This window comes from Schistocerca piceifrons, chromosome X, assembly GCF_021461385.2.
Source record: "Schistocerca piceifrons isolate TAMUIC-IGC-003096 chromosome X, iqSchPice1.1, whole genome shotgun sequence".
Lineage (NCBI taxonomy): Eukaryota > Metazoa > Arthropoda > Insecta > Orthoptera > Acrididae > Schistocerca > Schistocerca piceifrons.
The window spans coordinates 200,680,070-200,704,457 of record NC_060149.1 but is presented as its reverse complement, the minus strand read 5'-3'; the positions used below and the strand labels follow the sequence as shown (position 1 = coordinate 200,704,457).

General features: G+C 47.6%; 1 protein-coding gene across 1 annotated transcript in view; it reads left to right on the top strand.

The window, feature by feature from the left end:
• The window catches only part of LOC124722248 (sodium-dependent transporter bedraggled), a 733,406-nt gene that overhangs the window by 557,155 nt on the left and 151,863 nt on the right, over positions 1-24,388 (top strand). The window contains exon 9 of the mRNA XM_047247438.1: positions 15,936-16,067. Within this exon, the coding sequence (XP_047103394.1) occupies positions 15,936-16,067 (132 nt within the window). The remainder of the gene's footprint in view (positions 1-15,935; positions 16,068-24,388) is intronic.

Genomic DNA, 24,388 nt, shown 5'->3' with positions numbered 1-24,388 from the left:
TTGCAACAGCACATACAATTCGGTCACACTCTCGCAAAAGTCCTGGGTGTCTGTTGTACACTGGAACAGGTAGTAGGTGATAAACAACAACACACCTGATCACCATACTGACACACCGTACACAACTTAGCACGTGGGTCACGTAGCCACAGCACGAATCACACCAGCGCATTAACCTCTGCTGTATGCACACCGCTGTTCCTGGTGTCAGTTGTCCATTGCATCTTAGAGCTTGTCATGCATCAACAGTGATGTGTGTTACTGTGTCCAGTGCATGACGCACAGTCAAAGGTGGAATGTTACTCGTCACCAGAGTTGGCAGACATGCATTTAAAGTACAGTGTGTCAGGATGTAGTGCCCATAAAGCAACACGAATGTACAAATAACGCTTTCCTAACAGGTGTGATTCTAATTGGAGCAAATTCATCGCTGGGGATACAGAGCTACGAATGATGGGGTTGTCCACACCAAAGAGAGCCAGCCAATGTTCCTGCCATGTCAAAATACCAGACTTAGAGGAGATTGTACTTCATGTGTGTCTGACAACCCAGCAATAAACACTAATCATCTTGAATGTAAAATGCACCCTTTGAAGGATACAGTGTGAAGAGTACTGGTGGATTGGTTGGTTGGTTGGTTTGGGGAAGGAGACCAGACAGCGTGGTCATCGGTCTCATCGGATTAGGGAAGGATTGGGAAGGAAGTCGGCCGTGCCCTTTCAGAGGAACCATCCCGGCATTTGCCTGGAGTGATTTAGGGAAATCACGGAAAACCTAAATCAGGATGGCCGGACGCGGGATTGAACCGTCGTCCTCCCGAATGCGAGTCCAGTACTGGTGGAACTTGTATTACACGCTACCATAAAGAACATGTGCAAGCACTGAGTTCTGCATTCGTTTCTGTCAGTGGATTATCCACAGCAGTACTGTAGTGCCGAACTTCATACAGTTTGTATTGTTCATGGATGAGGTCTCATTCACCCATGATGGTGTTTTCAGCAGCCACAACAACCACGTCTGGAGTCAGGAAAATTCCCAAGCCACCCACATCAGTGGCCACAAGCAACCATTCCTTGTCAGAGTATGAGTCGACATTGCCTACAAGCATTTGATAGAACCTTACTTGCTACCTCTCCATTTGACAGGTCCATGTTATTTGGTGATTCTGGACGTGTTGCCACAGTTCTCGGAGACTGTACGTCTTGTCTGTGAAAGGATATGGTTTCAACACAATGGTGCACCAGCCCACTTCAGTGTTGAAGTCTGCAAACACCTGAACAAAATGTACCCCAACACTGGATTGGAAGGGGAGGTTCTGTCCCACGGCCAGTGCGACTGCAGTGTTTCACATCTATGGACTTTTTCCTGTGGGGTTAAGTAAAGAATTATTTGTCATAGAGAGTACAGAAGAACTTAGTTCGCCACTGTCATGCATGTACTGAGACTGGCGGTCGTTAATTTCAACAATTACTATGAGCTACATTGTTGTTGTGCCATGAATGCTGCGTATGCCTATAACACAATAAATACGCATTTCCGACCATTGGTTCCCCATCTCAATATAATCGCTTGTGGGCCCACTATCACTCGTTTCAATTCGACCCAAAAGGTTGGAGAGATTCTGTATATGGTGTTCCTAATGTCCACGTCGTATTCATTTGCAAGGGTGACCTGTCTTAATATGCCTATCACATGCAAGGTTTACAGCCACCAGCCAGAGGAGAAACGAAATATATACCACCATGCAAGAAAATGAAACAAGATGTGAACATTATATATACTGTATATATATAATGTGTGTGTGTGTGTGTGTGTGTGTGTGTGTGTGTGTGTGTGTGTGTGTGTGTGTGTGTGTGTGATTTCCTGCCCGCAGATAGGAATGCCTTCGTTAGCTGGAAGGGGATAAAGATGTTTTCTGAAGGCTGCATGGAGATGACAATCTGTGGTACAAAAATAGCACAGCTGTTGTATGTATATCTGTCTCACTAAAATATTACTACTTTTTCAGAACCAATATCAGAAGCAACGGAAGACAATAAATATTATGCCAAAACATGGGAGCCCCGGACTAGACGGTATTCTCTATAATTTTATAAAATGTTCTGCACAGTCGTCAAGAAAGAGTTCACAGCAACAAGTAGAGAGAAACAGTGCAGCAGACATTTCCATTATCTTAGAATGTAAACGTGGGTATTTGGAGAAAATCGGTAAAATTATACCAAATAGCACTGGAAGGTCGGTGTGCTTACAGACAATATCATGACGCCTTTATTTTATTGTAATTCAGTCACATACTGCACTGTCAATGTGTATTACCACGTAGCTTATTGTAATATTTCTTGTTCCCCTCGCAAATGCAGCATAAATTTCAACAGGTTAGAAGGAAGTAAGCACACTCATATTAGTTGGTAAATACTACCATGCGACTGGAATTGTAAAGTTTAGAACGATTCATGTGTTATGGAATCCAGTGTTACACATCGGCAACGTGTGTTACGGTAATTCTGTATCTGCCTATAGTTTTATATATATGCCTGTAAGTTAGCGGGAGATTGGTAACACAGACGCTGTGCTGTATTTTAGCTGGGGAAACATTTTTTCCCACTATCCAGAATCTTGTAGTGTTAAAACACACGTTGAAATCCTATATGTGTTATGATGTGAATGGTTCAAATGGCTCTGAGCACTATGGGACTCAACTGCTGTGGTCATAAGCCCCCTAGAACTTAGAACTACTTAAACCTAACTAACCTAAGAACATCACACACAGCCATGCCCGAGGCAGGATTCGAACCTGCGACCGTAGTGGTCGTGCGGTTCCAGACTGTAGCGCCTTTAACCGCTCGGCCACACCGGCCGGCTTATGATGTGAGTCGGTAACCATTATGTTCCGAGGAGCCAAATGTTATGTCCTCGCTGCTTATGATAAATAGGTGGAAAGTGGCCAACGATCTGTCGTCGTAGGAATCTGGACAGGCAAACAAAAGACTAGTTTACACAAGTGCATTTTAAATAAATACATTGTACTCAAGTTGTGGTGAAGAAATGCTACACTATTGACAATTTGTCGCAGACGTGGCTAGCTATTGATGATGAGGTCCCATACTCCGAGGAGCGTAGGGGCGATGTGGGAGACCCGCACTGCTTGTATTAGGCAAGGTCCTAGTGGAAGTGGTTTGCCATTGCTTTCCTCCGACCGTATGAATGATGATGATGATGACGACACAACACCACCCAGTCATCTCGAGGCAGGAAAAATCCCTGCCCCGCCGGGAATCGCACCCGGGACACCGTGCGCTGGAAGCGAGAACGCTATCGCAAGATAACGAGCTGCGGACTAGCTACCTATAAGTAGGGTCTAAATACGCTCCTGGAAAGGGAAAAAAGAACACATTGACACCGGTGTGCCAGACCCACCATACTTGCTCCGGACACTGCGAGAGGGCTGTACAAGCAATGATCACACGCACGGCACAGCGGACACACCAGGAACCGCGGTGTTGGCCGTCGAATGGCGCTAGCTGCGCAGCATTTGTGCACCGCCGCCGTCAGTGTCAGCCAGTTTGCCGTGGCATACGGAGCTCCATCGCAGTCTTTAACACTGGTAGAATGCCGCGACAGGGTGGACGCGAACCGTATGTGCAGTTGACGGACTTTGAGCGAGGGCGTATAGTGGGCATGCGGGAGGCCGGGTGGACGTACCGCCGAATTGCTCAACACGTGGGGCGTGAGGTCTCCACAGTACATCGATGTTGTCGCCAGTGGTCGGCGGAAGGTGCACGTGCCCGTCGACCTGGGACCGGACCGCAGCGACGCACGGATGCACGCCAAGACCGTAGGATCCTACGGAGTGCCGTAGGGGACCGCACCGCCACTTCCCAGCAAATTAGGGACACTGTTGCTCCTGGGGTATCGGCGAGGACCATTCGCAACCGTCTCCATGAGGCTGGGCTACGGTCCCGCACACCGTTAGGCCGTCTTCCGCTCACGCCCCAACATCGTGCAGCCCGCCTCCAGTGGTGTCGCGACAGGCGTGAATGGAGGGACGAATGGAGACGTGTCGTCTTCAGCGATGAGAGTCGCTTCTGCCTTGGTGCCAATGATGGTCGTATGCGTGTTTGGCGCCGTGCAGGTGAGCGCCACAATCAGGACTGCATACGACCGAGGCACACAGGGCCAGCACCCGGCATCATGGTGTGGGGAGCGATCTCCTACACTGGCCGTACACCACTGGTGATCGTCGAGGGGACACTGAATAGTGCACGGTACATCCAAACCGTCATCGAACCCATCGTTCTACCATTCCTAGACCGGCAAGGGAACTTGCTGTTCCAACAGGACAATGCACGTCCGCATGTATCCCGTGCCACCCAACGTGCTCTCGAAGGTGTAAGTCAACTACCCTGGCCAGCAAGATCTCCGGATCTGTCTCCCATTGAGCATGTTTGGGACTGGATGAAGCGTCGTCTCACGCGGTCTGCACGTCCAGCAGGAATGTGTCAATAAAGTTTCCCCTTCCTGGGACAATGAATTCACGGTGTTCTTATTTCAATTTCCAGGAGTGTACACTGAATGTTGCCAGTAGAGCTAACTATCAACAACTCTGTGTAATGATCGGCAGCAATTAGAAGTGATGCTGAACTAAAAGCGATCTTGAAGAGTAGTACCCAGGTGTCCACCACTCGTAACACCGTCCTGGAGGTCTTCATTGGTCAGCGGCTGGGAGGTTCTTTGTTGGTGGCAATGTTCGAAATGACACTTGTGGAATCCACAGAAATTTTTGACACTCCTCCCGCCCACCCACTGAACCTCTCGATCATCGCCGTTTAGTGACAGCTGCTGCAACGACATTGCGGGGAGAGAAGACAGGAGCCGAAGCTGCGGCTGGTTCCGAGATCCTGCCCGCGACCTGGCAGTCGCCTCGAGACCGTCCTAGAACGCCAGCCGAGAAGCGAGGCGGAAGGTATACCGTTACAGGCTGCGACGGTGCGAGGTCTTCTGGTGGCCGAACCGCTACGGCGTCTCAATGACCAGCCACAGAGAGGAGGCGACCAACGCCTGTGGACGCCTGCTGTCCGCATGGCGCCGTACGAGGCGTCAGGCCCAGGTCTGTCGGTTCAGTGCCAGTTTCTGGCGATGCACAAGACCCCCAGGTGGATGGAGAGGACGCAGGCTGCATCAACTGGGCAGGCAACGAGTCTGGGAACAAAGAATCAGTGGCAGGGTCACGCAATTTACAGGTGCGAAGTTGATTCAGGTGGCGTCGCTACAATCCGCCTCGACCAAATGGTTCAAATGGCTCTGAGCACTATGAGACTTAAGATCTGAGGTCATCAGTCCCCTAGAACTTAGAACTACTTAAACCAAACTAACCTAAGGACATCACACACATCCATGCCCGAGGCAGGATTCGAACCAGCGACCGTAGCGGTCGCGCGGTTCCGGACTGAAGCGCCTAGAACCACTCTGCCACAGCGGCCGGCTCCGCCTGGATCCTGCATCAAAAACATGCAGTTGCCAAGCAGCTTTACGACGATGCCGCGTGACCAGCGCTTTCGACCGCTGTATGATCCGAGAAAGCCTGAATCATTAATATGATACCTTGCCGGAGCGGGCGGAGTAGGCGTCGACCACAGCGGTGGGTGCAGCAACTGGAGCAAGTTGTGGTGGCGCCGTCCGTGAAGTAACTCTGGTAGTGATGCGCCGATGCGAGGCGGGAGCGGCAGGACGAGAAGAGCAGCAAAGCTCTCTCCCGCCTGTCGTGGGTGCAGAGTTTATCCATCTGCCGCCTAAAAGTGCGAGCGAAGCATTCCGCTTCTCCTTTGGACTGTAGATGATGAAAAGGCAGGCTGGTGATGTGACGAATCTCATCGATTGCACAGACGTCCTCGAATTCTGCAGACACATTCTGAGGTCTATTGTCAATCACAAACAACTCTGGCAGACCCTCGAGGCAAAATACGGACTGCAAGACTTGAAGGGTGCTATGTACCGTCTTATAGTGCATGGGAATCACTAAACGAAACCTGCTATTTGCGTCGACGACAATCAGCCAACGAGTGTTCCAGTAGAGCCCAATAAAACCAAAATGCAAGCGCTGCCAAGGGGCTTCAGGCTTCTACCAATCAAAGAACCGCTGAGGAGCTGCCTGGCGTTTCGCTCAAGTGTGGCACGGAGAACTCATCTGCTGTATTTGCAAGTCGATGAGAAACCGTGTGCTACTTGGTTGGTGCGGACCGCACCCCAGTGACCTTTATGAAGCGAGCGAAGAACATAACCTTCGGAATCACCACACGCGATTCCTCAGATTCGGTGCATAGGAACAGGATACCCCGTAGCACAGAAAAGTCATGCCGACTTGCAAAGTATCGGCTAACAATTTGTTTCACAGTGCGGACATAGTGCAACAGAATCTGCAAGTCCGGATCAGCTGCCGTGGCCTGTGTGATCTTACGGTGATCTAATGGAAACTGGTCGAGCACATGTGAGTCCTGTGCATCCATGTGGCTCCGAGATGCTTCTGATGCGTCGAAGCCCGCATACGGTCCCAAGGGAATACGCGAAATCGTGTCTGCATTGGCTTGCTTGGATGTGGACCTGTGCATTACCTCTTATTGGTAGTGCGATAAAATGAGAGGCCAACGGTGCAATTTCTGCGCAGTGCGATTCGGAATAGGCTCGGCCGGGTTAAAAGCGACTGCAAAAGCTTGCGGTCAGTGACCAAGTAGAACTTTCTTCTGTACAAATACTGATCAAATTTAGTCACTGCATAGATCATCGCAAGAGCCTTCTCCTCCATTTGCGAATAATTGCTCCTAGCTTTGTTAAGCAATTTAGAGGCGAAGGGTGTCAGTCTGTCAGCAGAATGAATCTTGAGCGAGAATACAACACCAGCTCCGTAATAAGAAGCATCCACGGCCAACACCACAAGTTTGGAAGGGTCAAAATGACGTAGGCAATGATCACTGAGCGAAGCGTCTTTGAAGCGCCGAAGACCAACGTCACATTCGTGGGACAACACAAAACGTACATTCGTGCGGCGAAGGTGGGACAACGGCGCCGCAACATGAGCTGCATTCGGAGTAAAGTGGATGTAGTGCACCAGCTTCCCTACCACTGACTTTAATTCAGTAACATTACAGAACAAACATCAGATATGAAGCACCAACAAGGACGTTTGTCTACGTGTATTAATGGCTTTTTAAAAGAATGTACTTATTGAACGACCCTCGTAAGTTGTGGTGCTGCCGTAGTTGGTGGCAGTTGCATCTACATCTACATCGATACTCAGCAAATCACATTTAAGTGCCTGGCAGAGGGTTCATCGAACCACCTTTACAATTCTCAAGGAATGAACACCTATATCTTTCCGTACGAGCTCTGATTTCCCTTATTTTATCGTGGTGATCGTTCCGCCCTATGTAGGTCGGTGGCAACAAAATATTTTCGCATTCGGAGGAGAAAGTTGATGATTGGAATTTCTTGAGAAGATTCCATCGCAACGAAAAACGCCTTTCTTTTAATGATTTCCAGCCTAAATCCTGTATCATTTCTGTGACACTCTCTCCCATATTTCGCGATAATACAAAACGTGCTGCCTTTCTTTGAACTTTTTCGATGTTCTCCGTCAGTCCTACCTGGTAAGGATCCCACACCGCGCAGCAGTATTCTAAAAGAGGACGGACAAGCGTAGTGTAGGCAGTCTCCTTAGTAGGTCTGTTACATTTTCTAAGTATCCTGCCAATAAAACGCAGCCTTTGGTTAGCCTTCCCCCAACATTTTCTGTGTGTTCTTTCCAATTTAAGTTGTTCGTAATTGTAATACCTAGGTATTTAGTTGAATTTACGGCTTTTAGATTAGAATGATTTATCGTGTAACCGAAGTTTAACGAGTACCTTTTAGCACTTATGTGGATGACCTCACACTTTTCGTTATTTAGGCTCAACTGCCACTTTTCGCACAATTCAGATATCTTTTGTAAATCGTTTTGCAATCTGTTTTGATCTGATTGTTAGTCTCATTATCTTCCATCTGCATTTGAATGGAGCCCATCATCTCAGTAAGCTGCATCATTTGTTGCGTCTTAACTGAAGAAGCTGTATGAGATCGATTGTCGGTACCATAGGCGCTCGCAATTTTGGCGGCACTAAGTGCGAGGCAGTCATACGTGGGGCTTGGAGCGGTAGGGTAGCCGTAGCGAAACAAAAAATACTAAAGCTAAAAATCAATGTGTCGCAGGACAAACAAGTAAACTGAACAAAAATGGCAAGCACGGATTTGAAACAGAAATATCCACAAGCAAAAGTGGTAAAAGCGCAAACAAACATGTCCAGAAACGAATAAAGGGCAGGCGACAAAGAAAATAAAGCGATCTGGTGTCGTGGATTCGACAAAGTTCCTCGTCAAATGTTACAATGCGGATTGGTAACCGTTATGTTGTGAAGATACAAATGTTACGTTCTCGCTGTTTATGATAAATGGTGGAACGCGGCCAAAGGATCTGTCGCCGTAGGAATCTGGACAGACAAGCAGAACATTAGCTGACACAAAGGAACTTTAAACAAATATATTGTACTCAACTTGTGGATGAAGGAATGCTACACTGTTGACAACTTATAGCAGACGCGCCTAGCTATACGCACAGATCCGACACGGACGTGCGGCTAATTACACCTAGTGTTTGCCGGTAGAGGTATCAGAAGCCGTGTGTAATGTTCGACACCAAGTATCAGCAAGTAGTAATCTCGAACTGGAACCGATCTCGAACTAGAAGACTGGTGCACGGGTGCCCGCCGTCCCGGCGGTCTTCATTGGTGGCGATGTTCAAAGCGCCGCTCGCCCCACCTGCGGGAATCTTGGAGGTGGCGGCTCCGGCAATACCGTTAGGCCACGATACTACAATATCGAGACTGAAAATACCAAACTTTTCGCAGCACCCGTCTCTAGCCCACTGCAAAACGTGATTAGAGTTTTGAGCACGAAGATGTGGTTCATCGACTTGCTGTTAAGCGTATAGTTCGGCGATAACAGCATCAGGGATAATGCTGTTCGTGATCTCCTTAGAACTGTTAATCCGTGTAGTCAACACCGACATACTGGGACTACATGCACAATCAACGCCTATTGCCATAATACTTCCAGAGCACCAACACATCGTAGAAATCTCATGCGGTGCTAACTGCACTCTGCTAAGCATGTAGCTGTATGGCAGATGGGAGCCGCTGAGACTGTGTGATTCAAATGGCTCTGAGCGCTATGGGACTCAACATCTGAGGTCGTCAGTCCCCTAGAACTTAGAACTACTTAAACCTAACCAACCTAAGGACATCACACTCATCCATGCCCGAGGCAGGATTCGAACCTGCGACCGTAGCAGCAGCGCGGTTCCGGACTGAAGCGCCTAGAACCGCTCGGCCACAGCGGCCGGCTGAGATTATCTGGTCGAGGGCGGTAACGTGAGTACCCTACTTGTGGCAGGTCGTGGCAGGCGGAGTGCTAGACTACTTGGGCTGGGCAAGTGATCACCTATAACTTTCTTTTGATCATGGCCTCAGTTCCAGCTACGACTCCTGAGTTATAGAGCACAACTACATTCTGCGATCCGTCGTGCAGTGGTTGGTGGAGGGTACCTTGTACAGCTACTAGTCGTTCCTTTTCTTGTTACGCTCGCAAATAGAGTGAGGGATAAACGACTGCCTATATGTGTCCATACTAGCACTAATTTCTCTTATATTGTCTTCAAGAAACTTTGGCGGCAGTAGTGTCATTCTGCCACCAGTAGTGAATGCCTGTTTTCTTAATTTCGTCAAGAATGCTTCACGAAAAGAAGGTCGTCTTCCCTCCACAGATTCTCATTCGAGTTCATGAAACATTTCCGTACATGTCGATGTAACCTGACGATAATACGTGCCGCTCTTCACTGTTTATATCAGAGTTCGTACTGTTCTAACAATAAAAACAAACAGCTGTGTGTTCGCAGTCCTCACTACACTATTGCCATTAAACTGCCGTAGAATACCTACGAATACCTGCCCGTACGGGTCTAAACTGGAACTATTTATTGCCTGCATGATTCGTTTCGGGAAATGATGCCAATTTTCGCGGAGCTTGACAAAAGATATAACTTCTTACGACATATAATGTGCAACGTCGAGACAGCTTATTTGTAAAGGAAATTACCATTTTCATTTCTTACTTTTTTGTTTGACTTATTGCTTAGATCAGTCAGATTCCTTTATACAGAAGAATCTCTCAAGGGACAGTAAGGCAGAATGATGGCTCGTTAATATCAATGTATCATTCCCAACGCACGGTCTTTCGCCTTGCGTGAGAGGTAGGCATCATCTGGAGCCCAGTGTGGTGTTAGACGATTGTTGTTTTTAGAGATCCGCCGGCGAGAGTGCAGCCAGACACTTCATGGTGTTCGCAGCCAGCATAGTGCTGTGGAAATAAAGTCCGTCCGAACAGGTCTCGGAAGGCCCAATGCTACTGACAGACTGTAGTGTCATCCTGAGCCTACAGGCGTCACTGGATGCGTGTGGTCAGCACACCGCTCTCCCGACCGTTGTCAGTTTTCGTGGCCAGAATAGTGCTGTGAAAGTGTCCCGATATTTTTGATTAGGTTGAGTATACAGATGCAGATTTCGCTACTAGTAGCTAGGTGGGAATCAGTTTCGCACTTACGCATTAAAGTCATCGCCACTCTAATACCACGTGAGAAAACAGATATCGTAAAAACTTCGGGGAATGGCCGATAATAACATCCTTTCGAGTACGAAACATATACAAATATAGCACTACTGTAGTACTGATGTAATAATGATACAGCCGGCCGGAGTGGCCGAGCGGTTGTAGGCGCCACAGTCTGGAACCGCGCGACCGCTACGGTCGCAGGTTCGAATCCTGCCTCGGGCGTGGATGTGCGTGATGTCCTTAGGTTGGTTAGGTTTAAGTAGTTCTAAGTTCTAGGGGACTGATGACCACAGTAGTTAAGTCCCATAGTGCTCAGAGCCATTTGAACCATTTTGAATAATGATACACACAAGTTGGTTTGTGTAGCAGTACACCTTCCAGAGGCGTTTTGTAGCTAACTTCTTTCGTGGAGTAAATGCTCTCTCCGCCCACGCAGCGGCGTCACTCCATCCTCCACATCTCGGAAATCACACGCTGCGCTCTGCTGAGTCGACAGAGTGCGACGGACTCACGAGCTAGCCGACAACATCGTATTCTCCATTGGGGTAGGTCGCGACAGGGCGTTGGCCAGCCGATCGAACGTCTCTCGCACGTAGCCCGGCGATCCCGGTGGCGCGATGCGAGGTAGACGATGGCAGCATACAGCCGGCGTCTTATTGGCCACTGACCTCTGCATACGTTGTCCCAATGCCGGCCCTGCGGTTCGGTCTCTTTCCCAGGGGAGAGGAGTGGCTGGAGGCTGTGACAACATTTTCTCTCGAGCCACCTTGCCGACAGGTCGTGTGTGGGCACCAGAGGACTGCGTTTTAATAATGTACATTACCTCTACCACCTTCCTGTCCTCTGTTATGGCAGGGAGTGTTTAGAGCGCGACTGATTGCTTGCGTGATATGCCGCGGGCGTGTTACGGCAGCAATAGACAGAGCGAGCGGTGCTGTAGAGGCAGTGGCTGTGGTCTGGCCGTCGTCTGGGTGGGGTCGCCCGTTGTTGAGTGACGGCTAATGTTTCTGTGATTCGCCACCGTATCGTCACACACTAAATAAGCAGGGATAATATAGTAAGTATGTACTTATTGCATTGCGGAAATTGTTAAACACAGATTTCTTACCATATCACACTGTGCTGTTTGTTTATTTACGTTACGGGAAATGGTTTCGATTTTCAAGTACTTTATTGTGCGGCAGGTCTTTGCTGGCGGCACTAGTTATTTGAGAACATTTCTTTTTCTAGAAGACATACCGATTTTAGTGACCGAGAAAGATACCATTGACAAACGTGTATTATTCTTTTATCAGCCTGCAGACATCCACCCGCCAACAGACTTTAATCCCCCCGAGAACTGCACTACACTGCACTACATAGTGCCAAAGTGCTCTGTCTCAGTAATTATGGTGACATTTGCCTCCATTTTCTAATCAGAACAGCTCTGCTGCCGATGTTCAATCTGACGACAGTGTACACAACTCGAATGGTGAAGAAGAGGGGAGGAGTCAGTATTATTATTATTAATAATAATAATAATAATAATAAACCTGATATTCATTTGTTATTATTTATGAGATATACCTCCCAGAACACTTTTCACTAGACAGCGCAAATGAATGTCGAAACTTACACAGTTCGGATAGTAAAAATGGTGATTCTTTCACTATAGTAAAGAAAGTGTGTATGAAAATGCTTGCGCAGTTGTATTTATATTAAGATGGAGGTGGGGGTGCAGAGATTGTACTTGGTCCTGTATGGTAGCGAATCGTGGACAGTGGGAATACAGAAACAAAATAAAATGAGCTGGAGAGGTGAATATTATTGTTAATAATCAACCTGATATTCATTTGTTACTACGGTCGCAGGTTCGAATCCTGCCTATGGCAAGGATGTGTGTGATGTCCTTAGGTTAGTTAGGTTTAAGTAGCTCTAAGTTCTAGGGGACCGATGACCTCAGCAGTTAAGTTCAAATGGTTCAAATGGCTCTGAGCACTATGGGACTTAACATCTATGGTCATCAGTCCCATAGTGCTCAGAGCCATTTGAACCATTTGAACTTCGGCGTACTAGAACAATAGTGCCTTAACACACAACACATCACTGGGATAGTAAAAAGAAAAAAAAAGAGGGAAAGGGAGGGGAGCTCGATTCCTGTAGGCGCTTGGGAAGAGGGAAAGCGATTTGACCTGAGAATACGAGAACAATAGCCCTTTCCGAATGACCTCGGCATAAGCCTTGCCACGTGCCCAGAGGATAGGAGGGGTTGAATCTTTGTATACATTTTCAATTTTTTTGTTTTCCATAGTACTGGTACTGAAAGTGGCCTCTAACATAGGGAACCTGGCACGAAGATCCGTCATACTTCACAGCTGTGACTGACTGCTCTGTCTGACAAAAAAGCGAAGGAAAAAGGGAAGGAAAAAACGCAATAACTACGCGGGTTGAGAGGTTATGCGGCGTTATTTCAGTGATTACAAAATAGAGTCAAATTTACAAAGAACTTCTGACTATGACTTTGAGCCCTTTCTGACATGACTGCATTCACCGATTCGGTTGGAAATGGTGTCATAAAGCCGTTGTACCATTTCCTGAGTAAGGTGGCTCAACAATGTTGCAACTGGTCCTCGATATCCCGGATACTGGCAAAGGGACAGAGTTGACATCTGAGCTGGTGTCACACGGGCTTTATTCGGGACAGATTTTGGGATCTTGCTGGCCACACAGCTCACAGAGACAAGTGCCAGGTGTGGACGAGCACAGTCCTCTAAAAATAATGGGACAAGGATACAGTTGCATGAGACAAACAGGACAACATACAGTATGACCGCGACTTACCATTGTGCCGTCAGTGACAACAGTCACTACCACCTGTGCCACACCTGACGCATGACGCATCTCGTTGCCAGGTGTAAGACCGCTATGTCTCTCGAAACCATTGACAGAATGGGATCTCCCTCTAGGTCGGTGCCGTACTCGCAGGTGCCGTTCGTCAGCAGTCCACGCTTACTGATCTCGACAGCACTCCAGATGCAACTGTCCGTGTCGTAGCGATAAAGGCAGCCTTCAGAGGGAACTATAGTTCCCCAGTCGGGCTACAGTCAGTCTCCGACCGATAGTGCGGCTCGGCACAGAATGTCGTAGGGAGTCCATTACTCGTTTTCAGATGGCGAGCGCAGATGTGGTGGGGTAACAATGTCCTCAGTGCACAAAACGGCGCCCCTCCCTCGTGGTTCAAAAATGGTTCAAATGGCTCTGAGCGCTATGGGACTTAACATCTGAGGCCATCAGTCCCCTAGAACTTAGAACTACTTAAACCTAACTAACCTAAGGACATCACACACATCCATGCCCGAGGCAGGATTCGAACCTGCGACCGTAGCGGTCGCGCGGTTCCAGACTGAAGCGCCTAGAACCGCTAGGCCACACCGACCGGCTCCCTCGTGGTGGTTACACGCTGTTGTCTGGAACCGTGACGGTAAGTAGGCTAGTCCTCACGTTCCCATGCAGTCCTACATTGAGCCGTTTTCGTGTCCAAATACTCCAGAAACCTGGATACTGCACAACTTGACCAATAGGCCACATTGAGACCCACTGGACTCTCATTATGGGGGACGACGGTTCAATCCTGCGTCCGGCCATCCTGATTTAGGTTTTCCGTGATTTCCCTAAATCGCTCCAGGCATGTGCCGGGATGCTTCCTTTGAAAGGTCACGGCCGACTTCCTTCCCCGTCCTTCCCTAATCCGATGACACCGATGACCTCGCTGTCTGGGCTTCTCCCCCAAAGAACCCAACCCACATTGAGACCGACATCGAGACGTTGTCAAGTTCCGATAACGCTGTCTGACACGAGTAGACACCACCTTCGTGACCACTCGACATGTAACGCTGTCCACGCGCCTTATACAGGATGTTACAAAAAGGTGCGGCCAAACTTTCAGGAAACATTCCTCACACACAAATAAACAAAAGATGTTATGTGGACATGTGTCCGGAAACGCTAAATTTCCATGTTAGAGCTCATTGTATGGAGAGTGCTATGGGAGAACCACTTGTTTCCGTACCATGTACAGCGTGTGCAGGCACTATCAGCAGCTGATTGGCCTCCACGGGTACACTTCAGCGAATGGTTCATCCAACAATATGTCAATCCTCATTTCAGTGCAAATGTTCTCTTTACGGATGAGGCTTCATTCCAACGTGATCAAATTGTAAATTTTCACAATCAACGTGTGTGGGCTGACGAGAATCGGCACGCAACTGTGCAATCACGTCATCAACACAGATTTTCTGTGAACGTTTGGGCAGGGATTGTTGGTGATGTCTTGATTGGGCCCCATGTTCTTCCACCTACGCTCAATGGAGCACGTTATCATGATTTCATACGGGATTCTCTACCTGTGCTGCTAGAACTTGTGCCTTTACAAGTACGACGCAGCATATGGTTCATGCACGATGGAGCTCCTGCACATTTCAGTCGAAGTGTTCGTACGCTTCTCAACAACAGATTCGGTGACCGATGGATTGGTAGAGGCGGACCAATTCCACGGCCTCCACGCTCTGCTGATCTCAACCCTCTTGACTTTCATTTATTGGGGCATTTGAAAGCTCTTGTCTACGCAACCCCGGTACCAAATGTAGAGACTCTTGGTGCTCGTATGGTGGACGGCTGTGATACAATACGCCATTCTCCAGGGCTGCATCAGCGCATCAGGGATTCCATCCGACGGAGGATGGGTGCATGTATTCTCGCTAACGGAGTAAATTTTGAACATTTCCTGTAACAAAGTGTTTGAAGTGACGTTGGTACGTTCTGTTGCTGTGTGTTTCCATTCCATGATTAATGTGATTTGAAGAGAAGTAATAAAATGAGCTCTAACATGGAAAGTAAGCGTTTCCGGACACATGTCCACATAACATATTTTCTTTCTTTGTGTGTGAGGAATGTTTCCTGAAAGCTTGGCCGTACCTTTTTGTAACACCCTGTATACCCTGCCTGGACCGCAGAATACTAGTGCACCCTGGCGGACATTCTCACAGATACCTTAACATTTAATCATTTACATACCCGACGACGTTGTGTACATTGACATCTGACCGTGCCTTCTGGATGGTTCACTTTTTTCTCATGGGATGTAAATAATCTTAATGAAGTAACTGTTTGTGTGTCTCTCGAGGGCAGTATACCCGTCTTTATACAAAAGGCGGCAGTGAAATGTGAGTAGTACTGGAGCTAATGTGGAACCTTGGGGACCGCAGGTACAGCACGAGCGCGGTGGGGCGGCGGCTGCAGAGCCTGGGGCACCGACCCAGCGCCAGCTCCTCCTCCTCTTCCAGCACCGACTCCGCCCCGGAGAATAGCCCGCAGCACGCACCCGAGTCCCAGGACAGGTAAGTCACGCTGCACTGCGCTGACATACGGCTTTCCAAAATATGTACTGCATCTCCCCAAAGCAGCGACGAGAGTGGCCCACCAGCGAGCAGCGACGATTAATCGATTAGTCGCCTCCACAGGGGACAGCGTGACAGCAGAGATGCCATTCACGTGCACAAGCCCTTTGCGTATTCGGCCCCATTAAATAAGTGAGCACTTTGGCTGGCAAAGCAGTTCGCATACTGTACAGAAGCACTATTACACGTCGTTGTAATACTGTGTTGTTTACCTTGCTGTAAATGTACATTTCGATTTGGATACGACTGGGACTATTTGCACATCGCTTACGACTCACTTGTCATTTATTCTAGAATTTTTCGGCTCGCAACTTCCAGGACGCGAGAGCTGGGACCGCGCCTACTCGCCGTCACTGATTTCGTTGGCCAGAAGATGCAAGGTGAAGCTCCAGATGGCCAAGCATTATCCGCACGCATCAGACGAGTTCTGAATTAATTCTGTTAGCGAACGTTCCAGTGAGCGGTTAGCACAGTACGAAGAGGACATAGCCGGCCGGTGTGGCCGTGCGGTTCTAGGCGCTTCAGTCTGGAACCGCGTGACCGATACGATCGCAGGTTCGAATCCTGCCTCGGGCATGGATGTGTGTGATGTCCTTAGGTTAGTTAGGTTTAAGTAGTTCTAAGTTCTAGGGGACTGACGACCACAGATGTTAAGTCTCATAGTGCTCAGAGCCATTTTTGAAGAGGACATAATAGTAATCAGAGGGCCGTGGGGTCGAGGCCCTATGCAGTGACATTCTCTATTTTCAATTCATACGTTACGTACACTACCCGCCAGGATAGCCGAGAGCGCTAATACGCCGCTTCCTGGACTCGGGTAGGCGCGCCGACCCCGGTTCGAATCCGCTCGGCGGATTAACAACGATGGCCGGTATGCCGGCCAGCCTGGATGTGGTTTTTAGGCGGTTTTCCACATCCCACTTGGTGAATACCGGGATGGTCCCCACGTTCCGCCTCAGTTACACGACTCACATTTGAAGACGTTCGCGCTATTCCATGACTTACACTAGACGCAGACAGCTGGGTTACACTTATTCCGTCCCGAGGAGTTCGGGGTGGCGACAGGAAGGGCATCTGGCCACCCTCTGTAACACTGCCAATTTCAGTAGTAACACCCAGACCTGCAGTAGCTGGAGGGGGATCCGGATACAGCAACAAGGTTACTTACACTGAAAAGAAACGGATTTAATGTTTAATATATTGCATTTATTAATATTTTTATAAAAGGTCTAAAAATGAAAAACTGAAACAAAATTTGGGATTCGAAATAAATTTCTAGGAAGAAATTGTAAGTCGTACACGAGAACTTCGTATACATAATTAGATAAATCTTTTAGTTTGCGGTTGATGATTTATACGTGCTGCGGTGGTATTCATAGTAATAACAAGAGAAGCAGTAATTGGGCGGCCGCTGTGACCTAGCGGTTCTAGGCGCTTCAGTCCGGAACCGCGCTGGTGCTACGGTCGCAGGTTCAAATCGTGCCTCGGGCATGGATGTGTGTGATGCCCTTAGGTTAGTTGGGTTTAAGTAGTTCTAAGTCTAGGGGACTGATGATTTCAGATGTTACGTCCCATAGTTCTTAGAGCCATTTGAACCATTTGAAGCAGTAATTTTTTCGACATGCAGAAGTTATAAACGCCGCATTTTTACAATTACACTATTCTTAAGCTTCTCTAGAAAAACAAACTTGTTTTACATTCATAAAAGGTTCGCTGTCATCGAACAGTTTGGTAACAATCCGAGATTAGCGTACCATTTTGCGAAATATTTGCGAGGATAGGTGGTAATCTACACTGAGCTGACAAAAGTCGTGGCACAGCGATATGCAAATATGCAGATGGCGGTAGTATCGCGTACACAAGATATGAAAGGGCAGGGCATTGGTGGAGCTGTCATTTCTACTCAGGTGATTCGTGTGAAAAGGTATGTCTGGATAACCAGGACGGGAATTAACAAAAATGATTCAAATGGCTCTGAGCACTATGGGACTCAACTTCTGAGGTCATTAGTCGCCTAGAACTTAGAAATAGTTAAACCTAACTAACCTAAGGACATCACACACATCCATGCCCGAGGCAGGATTCGAACCTGCGACAGTAGCGGTCTCGCGGTTCCAGACTGCAGCGCCTAGAACCGCGCGGCCACTTCGGTCGGCGGGAATTAACAGATTTTGAACGCGGATTTGTAGCTGGAGCTAGACGTATGGGATATTCTGTTTCGGAGATCGTTAGGGAATTCAGTGTCGCGAGTGTGTAGGGAATACCACATTTCAGGCATTACCTCTCATCACGGACAACGCGGTGGCCAACAGCCTCCACTTAACGACCGAGAGCAGCGGGGTTGGGGTAGAGCTGTCAGTGCTAATAGACAAGCAACACTGCGTGAAATAACCGCGGAAATTAATGTGGGACGTTCGACGAACGTATCCGTTAGGACAGCACGGCGAATTTCACGTTAGTGGGCTATGGCAGCAGACGTCTGACGCGAGTGCCTTTGCTGACAACGCGAAACAGCCCGTAGCGTTTGCCCTGGCCTCGTGACCATATCGATTGGACCCTACACGACTGGGAAACCGCGGCCTGGTCAGTTGAGTCCCTGTTTCAGTTGGTAAGAGCTGATGGTAGGGTTCGAGTGTGGCGCAGGCCCCACATAATGGTGTGGGCTGTATTTACGTGGAATGGACTGGATCTTGGTTATGTTGAGCTACTTGGAGACCATCTGCAGGCCATTCATGGACTTCATGTTCCTAAACAAGGATGGAATTTTTATTTATGCCAATGCGCCATGTGACCGGGCCACAAGTTTTCGCGATTGGTATGTAGGACATTTAGGACAATTCGAGTGAATGATTTGGCCACCTAGATCACCCGAAATGAATTTCATCGAACATTTATGGCATATAATCGGTAGTTCAGTTGGTGTGAAATATCCTGCACCGGCAACACTTTCGCAGCTATGCGCGTCTATAGAGGCAACATGGTTCAATATTTCTGCAGGGGACCTGCAGCGACATGTTGAGTCAATGCCACATCGAGCTTCTGTACCACTGCAGGCAAAAGGAGATCGGACACGATATTGCGATGTACACTACTCGCCATTAAAATCGCTACACCACGAAGATGACGTACTACAGATGCGAAATTTAACCGACAGGAAGAATATGCTGTGACATGCAAATTATTAGCCTTTCAGAGCATTCACACAAGGTTGGCGCCGGTGGCGATACCTACAACGTGCTAACATGAGGAAAGTTTCCAACCGATTTCTGCCGGCCGGAGTGCCCTTGCGGTTCTAGGCGCTACAGTCTGGAACCGCGTGACCGCTACGGTCGCAGGTTCGAATCCTGCATCGGGGATGGATGTGTGTGATGTCCTTAGGTTAGTTAGGTTTAAGTAGTTCTAAGTTCTAGGGGACTAATGACCACAGCAGTTAAGTCCCATAGTGCTCAGAGCCATTTGAACCATTTGAACCAACCGATTTCTCATACACAAACAGCAGTTGACGGGCGTTGCCTGGTGAAGCGTTGTTGTGATGCCTCGTGTAACGAGGAGAAATGCGTACCATCACGTTTCCGACTTTGATAAAGGTCGGATTGTAGCCTATCACGATTGCGGTTTATCGTATCGCGACATTGCTGCTCGCGTTGGTCGAGATCCAATGACTGTTAGCAGAACATGGAATCGGTGGGTTCAGGAGGGTAATACGGAACGCCGTGCTGGATCCCAACGGACTCGTATCACTAGCAGTCGAGATGACGGGCATCTTATCCGCATGGCTGTAACGGATCGTGCAGCCACGTCTCGATCTCTGAGTCAACAGATGCAGGTGTTTGCAAGGCAACAACCATCTGCACGAACAGTTCGACGACGTTTGCATCAGCATGGACTATCAGCTCGGACACCATGGCTGCGGTTACCCTTGGCGCTGCATCACAGACAGGGGCGCCTGCGATGGTGTAACGACGAACCTGAGTGGACGGATGGCAAAACGTCATTTTTTCTGATGAAGCCAGGTTCTGTTTACAGCATTATGATGGTCGCATCCGTGTTTGGCTACATCGCGGTGAACGCACATTGGAAGCGTGTATTCTTCATCGCCATACTGACGTATCACCCGGAGTGATGGTATGGGGTGCCATTGGTTACACGCCTCGGTCACCTCTTGTTCGCATTGACGGCACTTTGAACAGTGGACGTTACATTTCACATGTGTGGCTCCACCCTTCATTGGATCCCTGTGAAACCCTACATTTCAGCAAGATAATGCACGACCGCATGTTGTAGGTCCTGTACGGGCCTTTCTGGATACAGAAAATGTCGACTGCTGCCCTGGCCATCACATTCTCCAGATCTCTCACCAATTGAATACATCTGGTCAATGGTGGCCGAGCAACTGGCTCGGCACAATACGCCAGTCACTACTCTTGATGAATTGTGGTATCGTGTTGAAGCTGCATGGGCAGCTGTACCTGTACACGCCATCCAAGCTCTCGTTGACTCAATGCCCAGGCGTATCAAGGCCGTTATTACGGCCAGAGGTAGTTTCTCTGGGTACTGATTTCTCAGGATCTATGCACCCAAATTGCGTGAAAATGTAATCACATGTCAGTTCTAGTATAATATATTTGTCAAATGAATACCCGTTTATCATCTGTATTTCTTCTTGGTGTAGCAATTTTAAAGTCCAGTAGTGTATCTCGTGACTTCTGTCTACTCAGTGTACAACGGAGCGTTCGATGAGATGAGAGCAGTTTTGAAGCCTTTTGATGAAATTCTTTAGCTGACAATAAAAACAGACATCGCAGGGCTGCACTAGCGGAGTGCCTTTGGGGGATCACTTTAATACTGCACAATGGAAATCCTTCATCTTGAAAAACCTCGTCTTATAATTTCGGATTTTTTTGTCTTTCCCACGAGTTATTTAACAGAAGGAATTTGTTGTCCTGCACGTAAGGGTTCAATACACCAGTCAAAATTTTTTTGTATGATGCTGTTGTACGTTTGCTAGGTTTTGACGACGAAACGACGACATTCCTAATTTTTCCGTGTTGTCGTCCACGGTTTATTGAACTTTCCGTCAAAAAGAGACAGTACTCTCTTGTAGGCAGAGAGAGACTGTTGCCAAGAATTTATCCAGAAACGCTTATGGCATACTGCTCTGTATAGGAGTGGGTTAATATCTTCATAAAACTGGTACTAGCGGAATTAAAGCTGTGAGGACGGGTCCTGAGTCGTGCTTGGGTAGCTCTGTTGGTAGAGCACTTGCCCGCGAAAGGCAAAGGTCCCGAGTTCGAGTCTCAGTCCTGCACACAGTTTTAATCTACCAGGAAGTTTCATATCAGCGCACACTCCGCTACAGAGTGAAAATATCATTCTGGAAATATCTTCATACTTCGATTTTCAGTGTAAGAAACGTGGAAATTGAAAATAAAAAAAATAAAATAATAAAAATAAAAAAAATAAAAAAATAAAAAAATTTCCACCTAGCAACTCAGTCCCAGGACCCTCGTATTACCGTTTTGTACACTTTCCGCTGCGCCAACCGCCATCAGGAATCTATTCCCACATATAAGGCTCACGACTCGTCTGACCCGCTCCTAAAATGCTGTTTTCTCTAAACGCTTAGTCATTTGGAGATCCCATATCTGTAACGCATACTTCTGGCCAAGCCCTGCGTGTACGAGGCGTGTTTTTTAAGTAAGTATCGTTTTGAAATTAAAAAAAAGACGTGCTAAGATATCTCAATAATTTTATTTCTACATGAAAGCCTATACCTTAATCTACGTACTGACGCCATCACTGTCTGATTCTTCCTTGTTTATGTTTTGTACTGAGTGTTTAAGATGCGTCCGATAATCTTGAGTCCCGTCGACTGAAGTACGGGCTGTTATAAGATTTCTTAGTGCTAAAGGCCTAAAAGCGATCGATATTCATCGTGAGATATGTGCAGTTTACGGAGAAAACATTATGAGTGATGGAATGGTAAGAAAGTGGGTGAGAGCACTTAAAGATGGCCGCACAAATGTGCATGGTGAACAACGGAGTGGGCGTCCGTCGGTCGTTAATGAAAGTTTGGTGCAGGAAGTGGACAATAAGGTGAGAGAAAACAGACGCTTTACGATTTCCTCCTTGCGGGATGACTTTCCTAATGTTTCTCGTAGTATTTTGTATGGCATTGTGATCGAGCAGTTGAATTACCGATAATTGTGCGCACGTTGGGTTACCGTAAATGTTGACGGATGTGCACAAAACCAAATGTTTAGACAGTGCATTGACTTTCCTTGAGCGGTACCACAACGACGGTGATTATTTCTTAAGCCAAATTGTTACGGTCGATGAAACATGAGTGGCCTACGTCACACCAGAATCAAAGCAACAGTCGATGGACGTTGAGCAAGGGCATCGTTTTGCTGCAAGACAATGCCCGTCCGCATGTGGCGAATCAGACCAAAGATCTCATCACATCTTTTCGATGGCAAACTCTAGATCATCCTCCATACAGCCCTGATCTTGCGCGCAGTGACTACCATCTGTTCCTGCACTTGAAGAAACACCTGGGCGGTGAGAGTCTTCAAGACGATGACGAAGTCAAAACGGTGGTGATGAGGTGGTTAACAAGTCAGGCGGCAGACTTCTATGAGGAGGCTATTCAAAACCTGGTAAAACGTTATGAAAAGTGCCTCAATATTGACGGAAATTATGTAGAAACGTACACTACTGGCCATTAAAATTGCTGCACCACGAAGATGGCGTGCTACAGACGAAAAATTTAACCAACAGGAAGAAGATGCTGTGATATGCAAATGATTAGCTTTTCAGAGCATTCACACAAGGTTGGCGCCAGTGGCGACACCTACAACGTGCTGACATGAGGAAAGTTTCCAACCGATTTCTCATACACAAACAGCAGTTGACGGGCGTTGCCTGGTGAAACGTTGTCGTGATGCCTCGTGTAAGGAGGAGAAATGCGTACCATCACGTACCGACTTTGATAAAGGTCGGATTGTAGCCTATCGCGATTGCGGTTTATCGTATCGCGACATTGCTGCTCGCGTTGGTAGAGATCCAACGACTGTTAGCAGAATATGCATATAAGCATAGCCAAAGCCTTGCAGACAAACAAAAATAACGCGAAGCGAAATGTAGTGTGAGGAGGGCTATGCGAGAGGCGTTCAATGAATTCGAAAGTAAAGTTCTATGTACTGACTTGGCAGAAAATCCTAAGAAATTTTGGTCTTATGTCAAAGCGGTAGGTGGATCAAAACAAAATGTCCAGACACTCTGTGACCAAAATGGTACTGAAACAGAGGATGACAGAGTAAAGGCCGAAATACTAAATGTCTTTTTCCAAAGCTGTTTCACAAAGGAAGACTGCACTGTAGTTCCTTCTCTAGATTGTCGCACAGATGACAAAATCGTAGATATCGAAATAGACGACAGAGGGATAGAGAAACAATTAAAATCGCTCAAAAGAGGAAAGGCCGCTGGACCTGATGGGGATACCAGTTCGATTTTACACAGAGTACGCGAAGGAACTTGCCCCCCTTCTTGCAGCGGTGTACCGTAGGTCTCTAGAAGAGCGTAGCGTTCCAACGGATTGGAAAAGGGCACAGGTCATCCCCGTTTTCAAGAAGGGACGTCGAACAGATGTGCAGAACTATAGACCTATATCTCTAACGTCGATCAGTTGTAGAATTTTGGAACACGTATTATGTTCGAGTATAATGACTTTCTGGAGACTAGAAATCTACTCTGTAGGAATCAGCATAGGTTTCGAAAAAGACGGTCGTGTGAAACCCAGCTCGTGCTTTTCGTCCTCGAGACTCAGGGGGCCATAGACACGGGTTCACAGGTAGATGGCGTGTTTCTTGACTTTCGCAAGGCGTTCGATACAGTTCCCCACAGTCGTTTGATGAACAAAGTAAGAGCATATGGACTATCAGACCAATTGCGTGATTGGATTGAGTAGTTCCTAGATAACAGAACGCAGCATGTCATTCTCAATGGAGAGAAGTCTTCCGCAGTAAGAGTGACTTCAGGTGTGCCGCAGGGGAGTGTCATAGGACCGTTACTATTCACAATATACATAAATGACCTGGTGGATGACATCGGAAGTTCACTGAGGCTTTTTGCAGATGATGCTGTGGTGTATCGAGAGGTTGTAACAATGGAAAATTGTACTGAAATGCAGGAGGATCTGCAGCAAATTGACGCATGGTGCAGGGAATGGCAATTGAATCTCAATGTAGACAAGTGTAATG